The sequence below is a fragment of the Globicephala melas genome, chromosome 15 (genome assembly GCF_963455315.2).
Source record: "Globicephala melas chromosome 15, mGloMel1.2, whole genome shotgun sequence".
Classification (NCBI taxonomy): domain Eukaryota; kingdom Metazoa; phylum Chordata; class Mammalia; order Artiodactyla; family Delphinidae; genus Globicephala; species Globicephala melas.
The window spans coordinates 60,924,133-60,943,540 of NC_083328.1; the positions used below are offsets into that span (position 1 = coordinate 60,924,133).

The following is a 19,408-nucleotide window of genomic DNA, read 5'->3' on the forward strand; positions in this document are numbered from 1 at the left end:
CAAGTCACAGGTTCTGCCACACTCAAAGGCAAGGGATCACAGGAGGGCATGAACGCCAGGAGGTGGCCATCATGGGGCCACCGTCAGCCTCTCTGCCCCAGATGGCTATGTGTGTTTTCACATGTCTGTAATTGTACTTTATGTAATTTCAGACCCTTCTTTTTCTCTTAATGTTAATTCCTTAAGGGTTTTTTCATACTTTATGTGGTCTTCTGAATCATCATTAGCAGTGAATGCAAGTGCTCTACTGGTTGACTAAGCCATTTCCCTAAATGAAACATTTAGGTTTTATTGAGTTTAAATAACATTGTGAAGAACATCCTTTGTGCATCAAACTTTTTTTCTCTTTAGAGCTTGATTTATGCCCTTGGGAAGATACACATAAACTTAAATTATTCCTGTTGGAATACTTAAAGTCATCTTTATTTCTGTCCACTAGACTCTGAGCGCCAATGCTGGGGCCATGTCTGCTTGCCCCCTCAATTTGAGTTTTACAGCCACACCGTGTTTTGGCAGGAAAGGGTAACAAATGGTCAGTTTAAGAAGAGCAAAGTGAGGTGGGGGAGGGACAGTTTGTGTCTGACCTGAAACTGAGATTGTCCCTAATCAGAGTTCTTCGGGTGTCGGTATTTGGCGGCCAGGAGGTGCCACCACTGTGTCTTAGAGGACCCGACAGCCCCAGCTTTAGCCACAGTTTTTATTCTGTTTGTCTTTTGTTCTGAACAGGTAATATAGGCACACAGTTCAAAATTCAAAAGGTGCCGTTATCTCTCCCTCTTTTCGAAGCAGACCACCATGCAGTATTTTTACAATGCTGCATTACAAACGTTTTCCAAAAAAAAAAATTCAAAAGGCACTTTTCTCATGATACCTTTTCTTGGTATACAGAGAAAATGTCTCCCTGGGACAGACTGTGCTGCTCCATCCAGCATGCAGTCCCTGCAGGCGTTACTGCCTTCTGTTTCCTGTGACCTTCAGAAGCACGGAGTGCCTGTAGTTGCTTCCCCCTCCTTTTCATATGCACTACTGTCTACACTGCTCTATTGCTTGCTTTTTTTCCTCCAGCTTTATTGAGGTATAATTGACAAATAAAATTGTAATGTATTTAAAGTGTGCAAAGTGATGATTTGATATCCGTATACGTTGTGAAGGATCTGCACAATTGTCTACTCCTTGCTTTTTTTAAAAATAATTTTTATCTAGTTTCCCTTCTTGAATATGTCTTGACCTAATATGTCTTGAAATCTTTTCCTATCAGTGTAAAAAGAGCTTCCTCATTTTAAAAAACAAAACAGAAAACTGGCCATGGTTTTAAAATGGAGGAAAGGAAAATTCACTCTTAGCTGATGGAGGGTAAGGGAAAATAGGACCCTTTTTCAGAAACCTTTAAAAGAGGTGAATTCTGAGCATGGGCTTGAAACCGTTTCTCGGGAACCCTGGCCATTTGTGCTTGCCTCGGAGGGAAGAGGGGAGATACATGGTTCTCTTCCCTGTTCTGCAAGTTCCCTTTTTGGGCTGTAGTGGTTTTGCTGGTCTTGAAAGTGTCCACATACCCCTGGCCCGCTGCCCGGTGGGGCCTGCCTGGGGGAGGCTGCAGGCTGCTCAGGGGTCGTGGGAGAACCATCGGGCTAGGGGGCCCTGCAGCTCGGCCTGCAGGCAGGGGGAACTTACCTTCTGCTCAGGTGCTCCTGGGTGGACGTGGGTGGCACACAGTCTGAGTGCCACCCACCCTTTATGCCAACAGACATTTTACCAAGCTCTGCCGGGCCTTATGGTTTATATAGGCCTCTGCTGGATTTTATTCAGTTCTCCCAGAAGCCCTGTAGCAGGGGTCCTGACTGTCCGCGGGAGGCACCTGGGGGCTCTGCGCAGACAGGCATCAACCACAGGCCCCGACAGAGTGGCCAGTCCTGTGGCACCAAAGCCTGTGCCTTCTCGGGCACCCCCACCATGTGGAGCACCTCAGATGCTAAAGTAGATGAAAGAAGGCCCCTTCAGTGAGAGCAGGGCTGTAAGTCCAGTGTGCAGCATCATCCTGTCCTCCACGATCTGTGTGCTGAGAAGGGCAGGCATGCGCTCTGGACAAGCGTGGGGAACAGGTACTTATTTCCCCTGGAGGGCAGAGTGGAGGCTAGGAAACAACATTTTTCTTTTCATTTCTTTCTTTTCTTTTTTTCAATTGAAGTATAGTTAATTTGCAGTGTTGTGTTAGTTTCAGGTATACAGCAAAGTGATTCAATTACACATATATATTATTTTTCAGATTCTTTCCCATGTAAGTTATTATAAAACAACATTTTTCTTAAGTATTTTTAATTTAGCATTTATTTTTTTAGATGCTTATAAGTATATAAAAAACAGAGATAAATAATCCATTATCCTACCTCTTGGCATTACAAAGAAAGGAAGAGAAAGGGGCGGGGAGCTGGGGGCACTTGGCACTGGAAGAGTACATGGGTAGAAAGTTCAGACAACACAGAGAGGTGTGGGTGCAGCGGGAACCTCTCCCCCTTCCTCCACCCCTGACTCCTGCCCCACTGTGTTCAGAGGAGGTCATCCTTGACCTGCCTGGAGAGGTGAAGTGGGAGTTTCCCAGGAGATGGGGAACAGGGAGGGTCAAGGCAGGGTCCTGGCATAGGAGAGGTGTTGCTGGGCTAGAGGGCGAGCAGGGCATCCTGGAGCAAGGCTGGGGGGCCAGGTGGCCCTGGGGGGCTGGTGGGTGCCCTCGGGTCACAGGGCCCTGAACTCCGGCAGTGGGGCTGATGGGGAGGTGGCACATCTAGGCCTGTTTGAGAAAGGTAAGTGTCATGGTGGCCAGGAGGTCGGGCTGGGTGTGGAGCCTGGGGGGGTTGTTGAAAGAGCTCATCATGTGATGGCCTCACATGGGGTCCTGGAGATTATAACAGAGAGGAGAAAGTCTTCTGGTTTCAAATCCCCGCTGCACCACTGTGTGTCCTTGGGCAAATCCCGCACCTCTTGTGCCTCTTGTGTGCTCATCTGTAAGATGGGGAGAATGACAGTGCACCATTCTAGGACCACAGGACTCACCCCTCAGGTGTTCTTCTTGGGTGACTGGGTGGAGGTGATGCCGTTAGCAGAGATGGTAAACACAGGAAATGGGAGCAAGTTTCGGGATAAAGATAAGAAATTGGATTTTAAACATGCTGAGTTGAAAGGGCCGGGGGGACACTTGGAAATATTCAGGGACATGGAGAGAAATTCTCTCCTGAGATGTAGAGATGGGTGAATAGATGAGGTCGTTCAAGGAGAGTGTCCAGCAGAAAAGAAAGGGACAGTGATGGGAAGAGCTGAGGCACGTGACGAGCGACAGGACAGAGCAGGTGACGGAGCCTGGGGGAGACGCAGCAGCCCGGGGAGGCGAGACTGGCTGGTGCTTGGCTGCCAGAAGGGAGGAGGCCCCGAGGGTGGGGTTCGAGGTCACTGGGGCCAAGAGGAGTAAGCTGGCAGGAGTCAGGGAGCCGCCCAGAAAGTCCCTCCTGCCTGATCCTAGGGAATGTAGGGGCCCCCTCCGCAGGGACATGATATTTCCACTTTTGTGCTTCGAGAGCTGTTAGTGAACCATTTGGTGTGAGGGGTGAGCACTTCCTTTTAGCCGTGATGAGCAGGGGACCTGACTGGCTCCCACAGTGTACATTTCTTTTCCAGGACACCTTTGTGTCTATTCTCTTGTTATACTCAAATTTTTTTCAGTAAACTGTTTTTAAGAAGGATATTAAAATAATACAGCAGTGGACAATATATACAAGTTCTTAAACACCAATGAAAGGGACTCTCCCTGTAGTGTTGTCAAGAGGAGTTTGTTCATTAAACCCGCACAAAGGCCCTTTGACTGCCAGCTCTTTCCAGAGGGGACAGCTCTGTGCTCGGGGACTGTCCCCTGACATCCATCTGATACACGGAGGGGCTGTTACATGTCACTCAAATGTGTAAGGCTCTTGGCTGTCGCTTCAGGTCAGCAGGATGGCTCCTTCTTTAAGCAGGGCAGCTTTCGTTCAGGCTTTCATTTGTTCCTCAGTTTAGCAGTAAATGTTGCTGTAGTGCCGTGCTGGGTGTTGTATGAGGAGCGTGGAATAGGGTGGGAGCGTGACCCCAGCTGGCTGGGGATGGTCTGGGTGCCACCACTCACCAGCTGTGTGACCTTGGGCACACGATCCCACCTCTCTGTGCCACAGTTTCCTCACAGCACCCCCACCCCGCCCCCGCCCCCACCCGCCACCATCAGGTGATCAGTAAGAATAAACGCAGATGGTAGTGGTCCCCAGTCATAGTCATCATGTCCCAGTGCCAACAGAAACACTCTGGGAACAAACATTTGCTGCGTGCTGAGGACCCAGTCAGAGAGGGGACAGGCTCAGCCCTGCACTGCCCAAGCTCATGTCCAGGCTGGTAAGGAGGAAGGTTTGGGGGGAAGTAGGAGCCAGGCATGGGGCTGGGCCGCCCCCTTCGAGAGTCCCTGGGAAAGGCTTCCCTGTGGAGGAACCAGATGGTGCAAAGGCCTTGAGGTGGCAGGGTGAGAAATGGTGTGGGGACATGGTGGCTGGAGCAGAGAATGAAGGGGATGGTGGTGAGAGGTGAGGTCCGAGAGGAGCAGCCTTCAGGCCATGGCGAAAGCTCCAGATATTTGGAGGGGGTTCTAGAAGTTCTTTTTAAAAACTGTGATTCTTTTTAAAAAAATCTAGACAGGAGTAATTGATCCATTTGCAGACAGATACCCCTGTGGCCACAAAACCCAGCAGGGGAAGAAATTTTATCCCAGCCCCTCTGCCTCTTCCCTGCCCATCTTGCCCTCCAGCCCAAGTTTGTATTTTCATTGCCTCTAAAAGATGTGTTTCACCTCTTCCTCTATAGCTTTGAATTTATTTATGTCCGTTTGTTGCCATTGTTTACTTATGTTTTTCTTCTTTCTGTATTTATTTATTTATTTTGGAGTTTTCATCAGTTTTCTTTGTCTCAATGCCTGGTCTGTCTGATTTGCTCAGAAATGGGATCTGATCTTTTTTAGTACCCACCCCCGTCACTGCCGTGGGACCAACATGGTGCTTTCACGCGGCAGGTGTGCAGCCAGTATTTTTGGGTGATCGCATGTTGAACAGATGAGATGCAAAAGATGACCCGGCAACGTGATCCTCTGTGTGTTCCCCCTCAGCACCCAGATACCCAGGAACGCTGTGGCTGGTGATGGGGCCGAGGGACTTTTGGTGAAGTGGACGGTGTTCTTCCTTCTCTCTTTTGAAGCCCTGGACATGAAGACTTTCGTTAAGGCTGTGAAGAAGATTCTGAGCAATGCGTCCATCGAGATGATAGAGGCGCTGTTTTTGAAGGTGGACATGAACTGTAACGGCCTCACCTCCGCTGCTTCAGGTGGCTGGAGGGTGCAGTCCTTGGCTGGTCAGTGGGGCACGTGGAGGGCTGAAGAGGGGGGTAGACTCTGGGGGGCTTGCTGGATAGAGGGAACACTTGGAGTCTTTGAGGGGGCCCTCCCGAGACCCCTGTGAGCTGGGCTCACTGCAGCTTGTTCCCCTGCCAGGGTACAGGAGGGTATGTGACAAACGCTAGTGACCCCTGCCCAAGACTGGCTGAGCACACAGCAGTGAGCGGCAAGGACCCCCGCCTGCCACGTGGCTCTCCTGCACACCAGCCTCCCATTTGGCTCAGGGGATTCCAGCCGGTGCCACAAACATCTCTTAACCCTTTATGGTCACTCAGTGGCTGTTAAATCAAAAAATGTCAGGGTTGGGCTTCCCTGGTGGTGCAGTGGCTGAGTCCGCCTGCCGACGCAGGGGACACAGGTTTGTGCCCCGGTCCGGGAGGATCCCACGTGCCGCGGAGCGGCTAGGCCCGTGAGCCATGGCTGCTGAGCCTGCGCGTCCGGAGCCTGTGCTCCGCAATGGGAGAGGCCACAACAGTGAGAGGCCCGCGTACCGCAAAAAAAAAAAAAGTCAGGGTTTTAGAGCATATTAATAATAATGCTTTTTACCCCTGATTTTAAATGTTCTACAGTGCATGTACAGCATTTAAGAATGCAAAAGAACACAGTAAAGTACAAAAAACCAGTCTGATGTATTGATGTAGCAATGCTGACAACGATAACTAGCATTTACACCAGACATTGTGCTAAGCAGTTTATATATTATTATACTTAAACCTCACAGGAATCCTATGGGGTAGGTGCTGGTAATGTACCTCCATTTGACAGATTGGGAAACTGAAGCAAGAGAGGAATAAATTGGGCCAGGGTTACAGAGCTAGTTAGCAGCCGGGCCAATCTTCAGACCCAGGGATTTTGCCTCAAGAGCCCATGTGTTAACAGCTCTGTCATACCTCCCCCTCAGCATAGATGTACATTCTGTTTCTTTTTTTTTTTTTTTTTTTTTTTTGCGGTACGCAGGCCTCTCACTGTTGTGGCCTCTCCCGTTGTGGAGCACAGGCTCCGGACGCGCAGGCTCAGCAGCCATGGCTCATGGGACCAGCCGCTGCGCGGCATGTGGGATCTTCCCGGACCGGGGCACGAACCCGTGTCCCCTGCATCGGCAAACAGACTCTCAACCACTGCGCCACCAGGGAACCCCTACGTTCTGTCTCTTTATGTGTGTTTTTTGTTTTCATTTCTCTTAATACTCTATAATAAATATGTTTCCAGCACTCTGTCATCTACACAGTGATCTTTCTTCATAACTCCCTGGTTTTTTTAAATTAATTAATTAATTTATTTTTGGCTGCTTTGGGTCTTCGTTGCTGCGCGTGGGCTTTCTCTAGTTGTGGTGAGTGGGGGCTACTCTTCCTTGCAGTGCATGGGCCTCTCATTGTGGTGGCTTCTCTTGTTGCGGAGCACGGGCTCTAGGCGCGCAGGCTTCAGTAGTTGTGGCATGTGGGCTCAGTAGTTGTGGCTCACGGGCTCTAGAGCGCAGGCTCAGTAGTTGCAGCTCGTGGGCTCTAGAGCTCAGGCTCAGTAGTTGCGGCTCGCAGGCTCTAGAGCGCAGGCTCAGTGGTTGTGGCGCACAGGCTTAGTTGCTCTGCAACGTGTGGGATCTTCCCGGACCAGGGCTCGAACCCGTGTCCCCTGCATTGGCAGGTGGATTCTTAACCACTGTACTACCAGGGAAGTCCCCTGTCTCTTGTCATAGCTTCATATGGTGGCCCATTTCGGCCTTGGCCATATTTTCGTGAGGCTGGTCAGTAGAGTCTAGATTTGCCTTCGTGGCCTGGCTTATGGGTCCTCCCCAGCTATTGACTTCTTGATATATGAGCTGGGGCAACTCATCTATACTTATATGGGCCTTAGTCTTATTATCCATAAAGTGGGGTGAATAAAGAGACTCAGATGCAATGGCAAATGTGGAGTGATGTGAGGATTATCTAGGATTACAGAAACGCGTTGAGGGAGCGCTGCTGTGCTGTCTTCACAAATGCACGCACAGAGGCCCTTTGCCGATCCAGATCCAAGAACAGCTCTGGTGCTTGGCTTCTTCCCTCGGCCAGAGCCTCTGGGGGCTCCCGGAGCCCCTTGGAAGGGGCTGGGAGAGACGGGCGAGGCACTGGAAGCCGGTGCTCTGCCAGTTTGGCCGACGCCCTCCCTGCTGGCGTTTCTTCCTGAGGCAGCAGGAGTACCTGGACTACGTGATGCGTGAGTTCAAGGGGAAGGAGAAGATGATGAGAAGCCAGTGCTACCTGCGCTTCCACCTTCCCATGAGGATCATACCCCTGTAAGGAGCCTCTCCCTGGGCTCCCTGGACTGAGGGTTGTGTCTGGACCAGGCTGGGGCCAGCCCTGCATCGCCCCTTCCTAAGTCCCCGCGCCTGTCTGTGGGGCCACTGTGGGCCTGGCACCACGCCTGCAGCTCTGTATTCTTTAGCTCGTTTCAGCCTCACAACCCCATAGGTGGGCTTGAGCAGCCCCTCATTGTGTCCCCATTTTTCAGACAAGGAAACTGAGGCTCAGAGAGGCCAAGTGACAGTGGTGGGGTTGCTCTGTTGGACCCTCCGTATCCACAGCATAGACGCTGCTCCCACTTCCTGCTCTGGCTGGGGCTGAGCAGGTCTGTGGTTTCATCCACAGGGTACAGATGGCTCACATAGCGGGGACAGGACTTTCCCTTGAGGTGACAGGAGTGAGGGCCATCACAGGAGACTGCTCAAGCCCGCACCGGGCCTCGGGAGCAGCCCCTGCATCACTCCTGGCGCAAGTGGCTCCTGTCCCTGCCTTGATTTGTGCCTGACCCGCGGGCGCTCTCCTCCATGTGGCTCCTTCTCTCTCTGTGCCCTGGCCCTGTTTGCCCCCACCCCTCCAAACTCCCTAAGAACGAGGAACATTCTAGTGGATCCAGCCCGTGGGCCCAGGCTTCCTGAGCTGGGCTGCTGCAGGCCTCTTGCTCTCCTCCCGGAGTCTGCCTTGGTTGGGGCACCAGATGCCCCGTGCAGGCGGCCGGGGCCTGGGAGCCAGGTCCTGTGGTAACAGGTGTGGTGGCCTCCATTTGTGGCCTGGTTATAACCAGAGGGGCTGTGGGTGAGTTTGTCTCTGGGGACCACACCCAGAGCAGGCCACGGAGAAGACCACAAGGGTGTCTCTGCCCTCAACCAACCTGAAGTTTAATAGAGAAGATGGTGCGATGAAAACCACGGAAGGGTAACTTTGAAAACAATTTGGTCAAGATTTGAGGAATAGCCAATAAATATGAGTGATGACACACTTTGCAACCGTAAATTTCTACATGGAAACTTTGCTGGGTGTCGTCATACCTTTGCTGGTCTATTTCCTGGGACGTTTGATTCCCCAGGGTGATCCCAAGGGCCTGAAACAAGAAGCTTGTCCCTGTTTTCTCCTGTTTATTTGCTCAACCTCCTAACCTGGAGGGCATGTCCAGCTTGGTGGAGAAAATAGCCAAATAATATTTCATCACCATCAGGAAGGGGTAACTTTGAAAACTGGCTCACCTGGACTGAGCCTGGGCCAAGCTCACCCAGCGCACCATCTCCTTGATCCCGTGGAGGTGCTGTCACTGTGGAGATGAGGAAGCTGAGACCTCAGGAGGGGACAGCTTCCTGGGGCACTCTTCACTTCAGAGCTCTCACCTCTTGGGTCTGTTTCCTACAGTCCCTTGGCCCTGACAGAGGAGGCAGAATTGGAAGGGACGGCTAGAGAGGTGACTGAGAAAATTGATCAGGCTCTGAGCAGAGCCGTGGGCTGAGGGCAAGAGAGAGGGGAGAGCCGTGTCCAGATAACGAGTCCCCGTCTCTCGTGCAGAGTCTGTAACACAGTAGAATTTCCCAGTGACGTGGGTTATCCTTAAGTCACGGCTCAGCTCACATCCATGGCAACGTGTGGAAAGGGCTCTGGCTGGAGTCGGAGTCGAGGTGCCTGGGTTCTAGTCCCAGCTCTGCTGGGAACCAGGACATAACTCCAGGCAGTTAGCCCCTGGCTCCCTGTAGGGTGAGGCAACATCACCTGCCCTGCTGGGGCCCAGAGGTGTGGGCACATGGAGTGGGAGAGAGTGTGCTGTGCTGTGTCTGGCCCTTTAATAGCCAATTGGCTTAGCCAGCTTGGGGACGGGAAAGAAGCCACTGGAAGGTGGCGTTGAAGTTCGCTGGGAAGGCTGTTCAGTGGCTTCCTGTGAGGCCAGGCATGCCCCAGGAGCTATTAGCTATGCTCAGGGCATGATTTTGGAGATGAAGAGTTGGGTTCACAAGGCCCTGATTTCTCACTGTCCCTTTATCTACTTTTATCTCGTTCTTGGACCCTATTCCCCCCTCCATCTCTAAGCACTAGAGTAGTTGCTGGAAACACTGTTATTTTGCAGTTTTCCTCACAAGCCCCACTCCACTCGCCTCCTGTGGGCTGTTTTTCCTGTGAAAGGACATCTGGCCCATCCCATCATGAGGAAGCTGACCGGCTATTTCATGGGATAAACTTACTGCTCTGGGAAGCCCGTGTCACCCCAGCATCCCATGTGTGTCTCCTTTCCTTCTGGCCACGGTTGTCAGCGGTGACAGTCCCCTTTGGAGGAGGGGCAGAGCCCACGTCTCACAGAAACTCACCCGAGTTTCTCATGGTGCCTGTGAGGGAAGCTGTGTCCTTCCTCCTCTGTGCTCTTTGCTCTGGTTTGGTTTGGGCTCCTCTCTCTTATCACCTTCCGCAGGAATCATGGGTGTGAGATTGTGAAAGTGGAGTTCTTAGTCCAGCGGCGCAAGAAGATAGGGCATTTCCTGACTGTCACCAAGGACGGGATCCTGCAGTTCTGGTCGGAGTCCTTCTCGCTGACCAGCTCCTTTAGGGTGAGTGGGGCCCACGTGGGTGGTTGGAAAGTCTCTGCCTTCATGCCCTGGACCCGAGTGGGCTCCTTCTCTGGACCCGTGGGCTAGACAGCCACACTTGCTCCTGGGAGCAGGTCCTGGCTTCCCCATGGGACCATGAGCCTCGCATTTCTTTTCTGAAAGCAGGATTCCACCTGGATGTCCATTGCACTTAGATGTCCAACAGATAACCTAAACCCACTTTGTTCAAATTGAATGTCACTGTAGCCCTCCCTGCCCACCAGGCTTCCTTCTCCTGTGCCTCCAGGTCAGTGAATGGCATCGTCATCCACCAGGGTTCTCGTGTTGGAGATCAACCTCCTTTCCTTTCTCTGTCACACCCATTCCACCACCAAGTCCTGCTGGTTCAAATCCTCTGCTTGGACCAGGGAGGAAGTCGCAGTGACTGTGAACATGGGCTCCGGAGCCCAACTGCCAGACGTAGAGCTCTGACTGTACCACCCCCCAGCTCTGTGACCTTGGAAGTTACTATATTGCTCTCTGTGCATCAGTTTCCTCATCTGTCAAGTGGGGTTAATAATAGTATCCCCTACAGGCAGGGTTGTTGGGCGGATTTAATGACATAATCCGTGCCTGCTGCTGGGAGCAGGGCAAGGCACGCAGCAAGCACCCAGTAAACATAAGCTGACATCGTCATTGTCATGGTCGTTTGTGCCGTCAGCTCCTGGCCCAGCGCGGTAAATGATAGAATGCTCGGGAAAACCCCTGTGTACTTGCCTTTGCCAGGCCAGGCCAGAGTCCTCCAGCAGATGAGGAGGGCCCAGCTCTGCAGAGAAGGCTGAGTGAGCATGCTCTGTGCCTGCAGAGTGTTTCCTAATTGCATCAAGGGTCATCCTTTGGGGCAGGAGGATTCTGTATCATCCCCCTGACCCCAGTTGCCAAGGGAGAGAACCAAGGTGTGTGGAGTTCTAGTGACTCTCTTAGGTGCACTTGGTAGCCTAGGATCAAAGGGGATTCTCACCTGTACTCCCGAGGCTGGCGTTTCTGGCACATTCCACCCTCTTTTTCTCTGTGTGCTTATCAGGGGGGCACATCATAGCCTGAGCTCCTGCTTGTGGCTACAACATGGTCACCTCAGCTCTCCTGAGGGCCAAAGCCTGGGAGGGCCAAAGAGGACAGAGGGAGGCTCCCCAAGAAGGCCCACAGACCTGGGCATCCTTCCCTGAGGGGCTGCTTTGGCAAGTAGATGTTGGCAAGAGTGAGCCGCCAAGCACCATCCTCGGGCACTCACTGCATGGCCATGGTTGTGCAGCCGGAAGGCCCTGGAGTCTGGGCTTCGCTTACCAGCTGTGCAACCTTGGGCAAGTCTCTGAGTCTCCCCAGGGCTCTCAGTTTCTGGTGTGAACGCGGGTCTTGGGGGTGATGAGCATTACCATCACCTCCACTGTGTGTGGGTTAGACCCCAGCCCTGGGCCAGAGGGGGGCCTTGGGGGCCCTGGTGCATTGTTTTCCCTGCCCCAGCCGTTAGCTCAGGCCCCTGCTCTTGGTGCTCTGAGCTCTGATGGGACAGTTCGGAGCCCGCGTGGCGCTACTCAGGGAGTAAAATACAAGTTCCGCCGCTGGCCACACCTCACTCATGGCCCGTCCTCTCCAACCCAGACCTGTCGGGCTGGCCCCCTCTTCCCTGGGCGTGGCAGCTCATTTCTGCTGACTTGCCTTTGCTTGTGGTGTCCCCTGCCTGGAGTGCCGGCTCAGATTCTGTCTGTGTAAGGGTTGTGTGAGGTTGGCACCAGGGTGGGCGGCACCCATGCCGGCCCAGCTCCTCCCAACGCTGGCAGCACATGGATGCTTTAGCTGTCACGGTTCCATTCGTTCCTCACAACCTGGCAGGACGGTTTCTCGTTAATAAGCCACTTGGACCAGGCAACACTGGCAGGTGGTAAACAAGATTTGGACAAAACAAACAAAACGAATACCAGTGTTATACGTCAATAACATCTCAATAAAAATCAGAGAAAAAAGATTCAGGCAGAGAGGGGCAGGTCGTGGAAAAGTCGGTCTTCCTCTCTCAGACCCTAATTCCTCTCTGGAGGCAACTGCTGTGGCCACTTTGGGGGTGCTTTTCCGTGGACAGCCTGTACATACACCGACCCCTTCTCTTTAAATACACAGATGGTAGCACGTTATAATGCTGCTCTTCACCTTGCTTTTTCACTAGTAACAGGTCTAGGCAACTATTCTGCATTGTATGTACACAGCTCCCGCGTTCTTAATGTCCGGGCCGTGATCGGTGGTGTGGGTTTGTAAGGCGTCATTTCCAGGCAGACTCTGGCCTGTTGCTGTTGTAGCTGGGCAGCAGTGCCCGTTCCTGCTTACACTTCTCTGTGAGTACCTGCAAACACATCTGTAGATGCCTCTTGGAATGGATCCTGGGATCACAAACTATGCACATTTAAAACTTGATGAGCTTGTCAAACTCCCTAAAGGGTTGTGAGGATGAGTGTTCTTTAAGCTCATTTTACAGATACGGAAACTGAGACTCAGAGAGGTCAGGGAGTTTAGCCAAGACCCCACCGTTGGTAGTTGGTGGTAAGGCTGGGCTCCACACCAGGTCTGTGCTTGGCTCCAGGGCCTTGGGTGGCAGGAGAGGGTTTGCGGGGAGGCTGTGCTCCTGGCGTGCTCTCCCGGGGAGCCTCCGCAGCCCAGGTCTCTTCTGCTCTCCCTCTGGCAGCTTTACCAGATCCATCCGCTCCACAACCAGCAGATGCGGGTCATCGACATGGTGTGTCTGCACAACATGAACCTGGTTGCGATAGTGTCGACCGACCAGAAGGTAGGTGAGGCCCCGAGGTTCCCCAGGCCGGTGCCTGGCCACTGGAAGCCATGCATTTGCACTTGGAGAGCCCTGTCACCCAGCCAACTGTGAGCATGAGTTAGAGTCCCCTGGGAGTATTGCTGGGTGGTGAGTAGTGAGGCTTCTCACTGTCACCAGAGACTCCTGAGGCCTGGGACATGGGTTTGGGTTCATGTGTGCCTCCCCTTCTGTCTCTTCCCCAGAGTTCTTTGATATCAGTAACCGTAAATGTGTCTGGGCCTTCACCTTCATCGATCTGGACAGTTGCGTCCTGACCTTGAACTACTGGTGAGTCTCGTGGGAGACCGGGGCAGGGGCTTGGCAGCAGTGGGGCTGGGACCCCCAGAAAGCCTCTCTGGAAGCAGCACTGGAAAGATCCCCACCCTCTGTGCCTGTGTCCTCTTCCCCTCAAGCTGCTCCTCTCTTGGGTCCCCTTTCATGGTCACTCAGACCTCAGAGTTGTTGTCGGCCCCTCTTCCTTTCACCAAGTCAGCCATCAAACCCAGCCTGTCCCACTGTGTCTCTGGGAACATCATGGTCCATCAGTAGGGTGACTTGACAAAGAGCAGCTGAAGGACCAGGGATTCATTTATTCTGGTTAAGAAAAAGTGCTGATTTCTCTTGGACCTGGTTCACCAACGGTCTGGATCTGGGCGGCTGGGCCCACGTTTGTCAGCTGTTGAGGTCAAGGCTGGAAAGTTGTGTGGGATCTGCCCTCGCTCCCAAGGTGGAGAAGGGCCTTGGAGGCCGGCGAGGGGCAGAGGGTTGCACTGGACACACCCAGCCGGCTCCGTGGCCTCTTCTGTCTCCTTCTTTTCCCAGGTCTGACTATCACAGGGCTGTGTTCTGCTATGGGGACACCAAAGGCAATGTCATCGTCTTCACCTCCAACGATGTGACCCATGGGCTGTTCAACCCCTGAATCCTCCCCAGGACCTCCAGATGGGGTAGCGGAGATGTGGGGAGTGGGGGGAGATGGTCCTGCCCTGGGAGCTCCTTCCCCTCCCTGCTTCCCGGTTCGAGAGTCCCTGGGAAGGCGGTGCACCCACATGCTCAGCTCAGAGCCGCCTGTGGGAGATGGGGTGATGGCGTGACAGCGGGACACGGGACGGGGCTGGGGAGATGGGCAATCTCTCTGGAGGTGGGAAGTAGTGCACGTGAGGGCCGGGGCGGAGGTGGGGGCGCTTCAGGACCCTCCTCATACCAGGAAGAAAGAACCTGTGGCAGCTATGTGACCCGCTCTGGGCCCTGGGGAGGTGGCGCTAGCTTCCTCCATGGCGTGAGGAGGGTTCTGCTCTCCTTGGCTGGGAGCTGCCTGTGGGTGGGTGTTGGGGTGGGGCAGAGAGGCTGCCCAGGAGGCTGCGCTTCCTCGCAGCGCCTGGAGGAAGGCCCGACTCCGCACGAGCAGCGTGAATCAGCACAGGGACACTTGCGGAGCCCTTGGGTGCTGAGCGCTTTGGGCAGTCACCTCCTGCAGTTCCCGCCTGCTGCCAGGAGGGGCTGCTGTCGTCACAGCCTGTTAAGGGAGGAGGAGCCGGGGGTTTAGGGGGAGACGCGCTTACACTGGCCCCACAGTGGCTAAGCGTGGCTGAGATCTGAGGCAGGCAGTCTGCGCCAGAGCCTGCACTTGAACCACTTGCTAGGCTGTATCCCAAACCGACTGAATGCTGGAGGATGCTGTCTGGGGCTGCTCTGCCTAGGGGCACGAGATCCCGAGGCCTCGGGGCCTGGGGCTGTCGGGGACATATCTGAACTGGACCCTGCCTGGGATCGAGCCTTCGACCCGCAGTGTCAGGCCTCCAGGCCGCACCGCGTCCATCTGGAGGGGGCCCCAGCCCCCAGGGACACTGACTCCTCTCCATCCAGGACTCCAGAATGGCCACTTGGGCTTCTAGCCAGAGTTTCTGAGCAGGGGCTCCAGGGGCCCCCAGGCCTCAGTGACACCTCCTGCCCAGCTTGTTGGGGCAGCATCCGCCACTGGCCGGACAGAAGGTGGATCCTGCCCTGGACGCAGCAGGGGGCTGGCACCCTGCTGTGTCCTGTCTCGTCTGCCTCTGCCCCTGGTGCCCGACCTGCCCTGACCCAACCCACCGTGGTCGCTCTGTGCCACCCTGGGAATTGGCACGGGAGTTGGTGGTCTTTGAGCTGAGTGGTGGACAGGAAATTGGAGGGGAGGCAGATGAGGCTAGAGTGTTGGATGGGAGTCCTTCCATGCCACATGCTGACTGAAGGCTGGGGACAAACAGGAAGGGGGGCCCAGCAGCATGCTGACTTGGGAGGGGCTGGACAGACCAGCTCTGTATGACCTAGATCCAGTTGCATAACCTCTCTGTGCCTCAGTTCCCTTATTCAAATGGGGTAAGCACAGTCAGTTCATGGATTTGTTAGAAGGTGGAAGGAGAGAAAAGTGGGAGGGCAAGGCTGTGCTTACTGCGCCAGACACGCTTGCTTTACGACGCATGCGTGCAACTTCTCCTTCTTGGAACTTGTATTTGCCAGACAAGGGGGGGCATGTATTCAGTAGTTTGAAGCATGATGGCAAACTCCCAAATGATTATTTTCAGAATGAATAAGAGCCCAGGATCTCAGTTCATTCTCCACTCCAGCAGAGTCAGAGCTCCCTAATGGAAACTTAACCAGCTGGGGAGAGTGAGGAGCCCCGAAATCTGGTTCCAGCTCTGCTAGGAGCTGGCAGGGGGACTCTGGGCAGCAGTGTTTATTGGCCCCGGTCTGTTTTCTGGGTGCCGACTTCACCCCACTGAACTTACCAGGACACAGGGAGGCTTGAGTGAACGTTTGGATGGGAAAGCCTTTTGGGGTGCATGGGAGTTGCAAACCAACTCAAGGGTTCTTCTGAGGTCTTGCTTATTCTACAAACAAGGAGAGCTGGTGACATGGGCCTTGATTTTCTCCCCTATCAGATCACTGGACCGATGTTTCCACACGGAAGCTCTTAAATGAGAAGTCCCCTATGTATAGAAGTTACCGGCTGAGGGTAAGTGGGATCTTTCCTTGGCTGTAACCATGGTAATTAGCTGTACACAGGTAAAAAAACAAAAATGCAGCAGGTGGATCTGCCCTTCGGTCTCTGCCCTTGGGGCTTGGTCTCTGGGGATGGGGTGGAGGCAGCTGCTGGATCCCGTCCGCTCTTTGTGCAGAAGCCAAACCATCCCAGGTGTGACTGGTCTCTCTCACCGCCTTCATTGCTCAGGCACCAGCCCTCCTGGGTGGCTGCAGCGGCTTCTCGCCGTTTCCCCACGTCCTTTCTCTATGCAGTGCTTTCTCCATTCAGCAGCCTCAGGAATCCTGAGCTAGAAATACAGTCATGTCACTCCTCTGCTCAAAATCCCCCAGTAGCTCTCTTGTCTTGCACAAAATCTCAAGTGCTCCCCACGACCGTCAGGACATGAGCGGACCTGGCCCCTGGCTTGTTCCCAGTCTCGCTTTCTACCTTTCTCCTCCTTTCTCTAACACAGAGACGCCAGCAACCTGGCTGTTCTCTGAACACGAAGCCCTTTCCCACCTCAGGGCCTTGACACACGCCGTTCCTTCAGGCTGCTGTGCTCTCCCCCCACATACTGTACGCCCCCCTCTACTTCCCTTGGGTCCCCAACCAGCCAGCCTGGAACAGCCCTGCTCCATCAGCCTCTGCCTTCACCCCTTCACCTGCAGTGCTTATAGGATTCTGACACCCATTACAGCGTGTGTTTTTTTCCCACATCTCCACGCGATTCTCTGACACGAGCTGGGTGTCCTACAATTCAACTCAATTCTGACACTGTCTACCCCAAGATAGCGTCAGATCCCGCAGTTTAAGGGTCCCACAAGACTGCCCTCCCCTTCAGATGCCAGTCCCAAGTTCAGGTTGTTACCTGTGCTTCTGACCCACTGGCATTAATCAGAGGTTTCCACGACCCCCTCCTTGGGTTCGATTAATTTGCTAGAACAGCTCAGAACTCAGAGAAACGTTTTACTTTACTAGATCACTGGTTTATTAGAAAAGAATATAACTTAGGAACAGCCAGATGGAAGAGATGAGGATGGCAAGGTATGTGGAAGGGGCACGGAGCTTCCATGCCCTGTCCGGGTCTCCACTCTCCCTGCACCTCCACATGTTGTCCAGCCCAGAAGCTCTCAGAACCCCACCTTTTGGGTTGTTATGGAGGCTTCATTACACAGGCATGATTGATTATGTCATTGGCCATTGGTGATCAAATCATCCTCCAGCCTTCACCACGACAGACACTTGGTGAAACAACTCATGCAAAACCCAGCTCACCTCGCCTCCATTCTTGTCTTGGAGAGGAAAATCTCCAGATTGGGAGGCCAAGCACTGGGCCAGAACACAGAACCTGTCCAGCCAGGCCATGCCCTTGACCTGTGGGTCCCAGACTTTATTTTTTTTTTCGCTATACCACGCGGCTTGCGGGATCTTAGTTCCCTGACCAGGGATCGAACCCGGGCCCTGGCAGTGGGAGCGCGGAGTCTTAACCACTGGACCGCCAGGGAAGTCCCAGTCTCGGGGAAGTCCCAATCTCGCCCAACTTGTACCAGATAACATCCTCGCTCACTGCAAACCACTTCCCGACAAACACGGACAGCGGTGGGGCCGGGAAGCGCAGGCTCACCCATGGTGGGCGCCCCGTGGATGACAGCGACTGTGGACTAGGCGGACTTGGATCCATCCTCCCTCCCCCTTGGCATGGGGCCACAGACAGTGGTATTAGGATGGGCCAGACCTTGCCTGTCCTCTAACTTATAAGCGAGAGTTCACCTAACAGCAGATTTCAGTGCTTGTAACCTGTTCCACTGATAAATGGTGGCCACACACCCCTGATCACATGACCTGGGCTAGGACTGTGGGGCTGGAGCACTTTGTCAGAGCTGTGATAACTAGAGGGGCATAGACTTGGGGAATCTCTTGGCCCCTCCAGCCCATCTGGTGGCTGGGCCCGGATGACCGTCCTTGGGTTGGGTCTCCCACCACCACTGCTGTCTTCCCAGGCTCTCCACCCCAACTGGTGTCAACAGGTCAAGTTTATCCCCCAGCTGAACCTGGTGGCTTCCTGTTCAGCCATCGAGGAGTCCTCTCTGGTGCTGACCATATTGCCGCCCGAAGTCCCAGAGAGCCTCAAGTAAGGAGCACCTGTCTCCAGGCAGAGGTGGTGGGGCTGGGAGGGGGTGGGTGGTGACAGTGACTCCGGGACTCTGGCTTCACTTCAGCTGCAGGTGGCCATCCCTCCTGAGAGGGGACCTGCCTCCGGGACAGTGGCATCTCCTGTGGGCAGTAATACCGTGTCCTGTGGATCATGCTGGGTCCAAGGAAGCACTGTGTGTCCTGTGGGCCAACAGTGAGGTGTGGTGGTTAGAACATGGGCTCTGGAGTCTGTTTTTTTTTAAATTGAGGTTGTCAGTTTTGAAAATTGACATATAACATTATATTAAGCTTATATTAAGACGCATAACATAACGATTTGAAATTGTGAAATGATCACAAGTCTAGTTAACATCTATCACCACACACAGTTGTGCATTTTTTTCCCTGTGATAAGAACTTTTATGGAATCTGATTTTAATCATTCTGGCATTGCCACCAGCAGCAAAAATGTGAGGCCTCTGTTATCCACCAATTTATACACAAAACTCAGCACAGAAGCTAGCACATAGTGTAAGGATACAGTCAGAAAAATGTTTTCTGAATGAAGGAATGAATGTGAGTTGCTTCACCTCTGTGAGCCTCAGTTTTCTTGTGTGTAAAAGGGGGTGATAATAGCCCTTCACTTACCTCAGGGCTTACATGAGTGAGTGTTGTACATAGCGTGTGTTCACTAGTTGGCCACATTAATTCTTTGGAGATGGTTCTAATCTATTTCCTTCATTCTAGATTCCTCTACCCCAGGGGGCATCTTTTCATCTTCTGTCTTTTTTATCTTTTAAAATCAGCTGTTGGGAATTCCCTGGTGGTTCAGTGGTTAGGACTCTGCACTTTCACTGCTGGGCTCGAGGGTTCAATCCCTGGTCAGGGAACTAAGACCACGCATGATGAGCAGTGCGGCCAAAAAAAAAAAAAAAATACTCAACTGTTAGTCACACAGGTATACGTACATATGTAAAAAATTCAAGCACTAAAAATAAAGCCGGAATCCTGTGGGCTTTTCTCCCCGTTCCCTTATCCAATCCCCAAGTCCTGGAACTAACTGCAGGTTGGAGGAGGGGTGTGTATGCCTGTGGCGGTGGGGAATCTTCTGTCTTGGTTTTTGTGGTTTGAGTGGGGCGGTGTGGTGGG

The 19,408-nt window shown here is 53.3% G+C and overlaps 1 protein-coding gene across 1 annotated transcript in view; it reads left to right on the forward strand.

Moving 5' to 3' along the window:
• The window catches only part of EFCAB8 (EF-hand calcium binding domain 8), a 31,702-nt gene that overhangs the window by 1,695 nt on the left and 10,599 nt on the right, over nt 1-19,408 (forward strand). Inside the window, 8 exon segments of the mRNA XM_060285319.1 lie at nt 5,257-5,393; nt 7,624-7,724; nt 10,154-10,289; nt 13,000-13,105; nt 13,326-13,410; nt 13,945-14,069; nt 16,044-16,117; nt 18,127-18,257. Coding sequence (XP_060141302.1) covers nt 5,257-5,393; nt 7,624-7,724; nt 10,154-10,289; nt 13,000-13,105; nt 13,326-13,410; nt 13,945-14,069; nt 16,044-16,117; nt 18,127-18,257 — 895 coding nt within the window.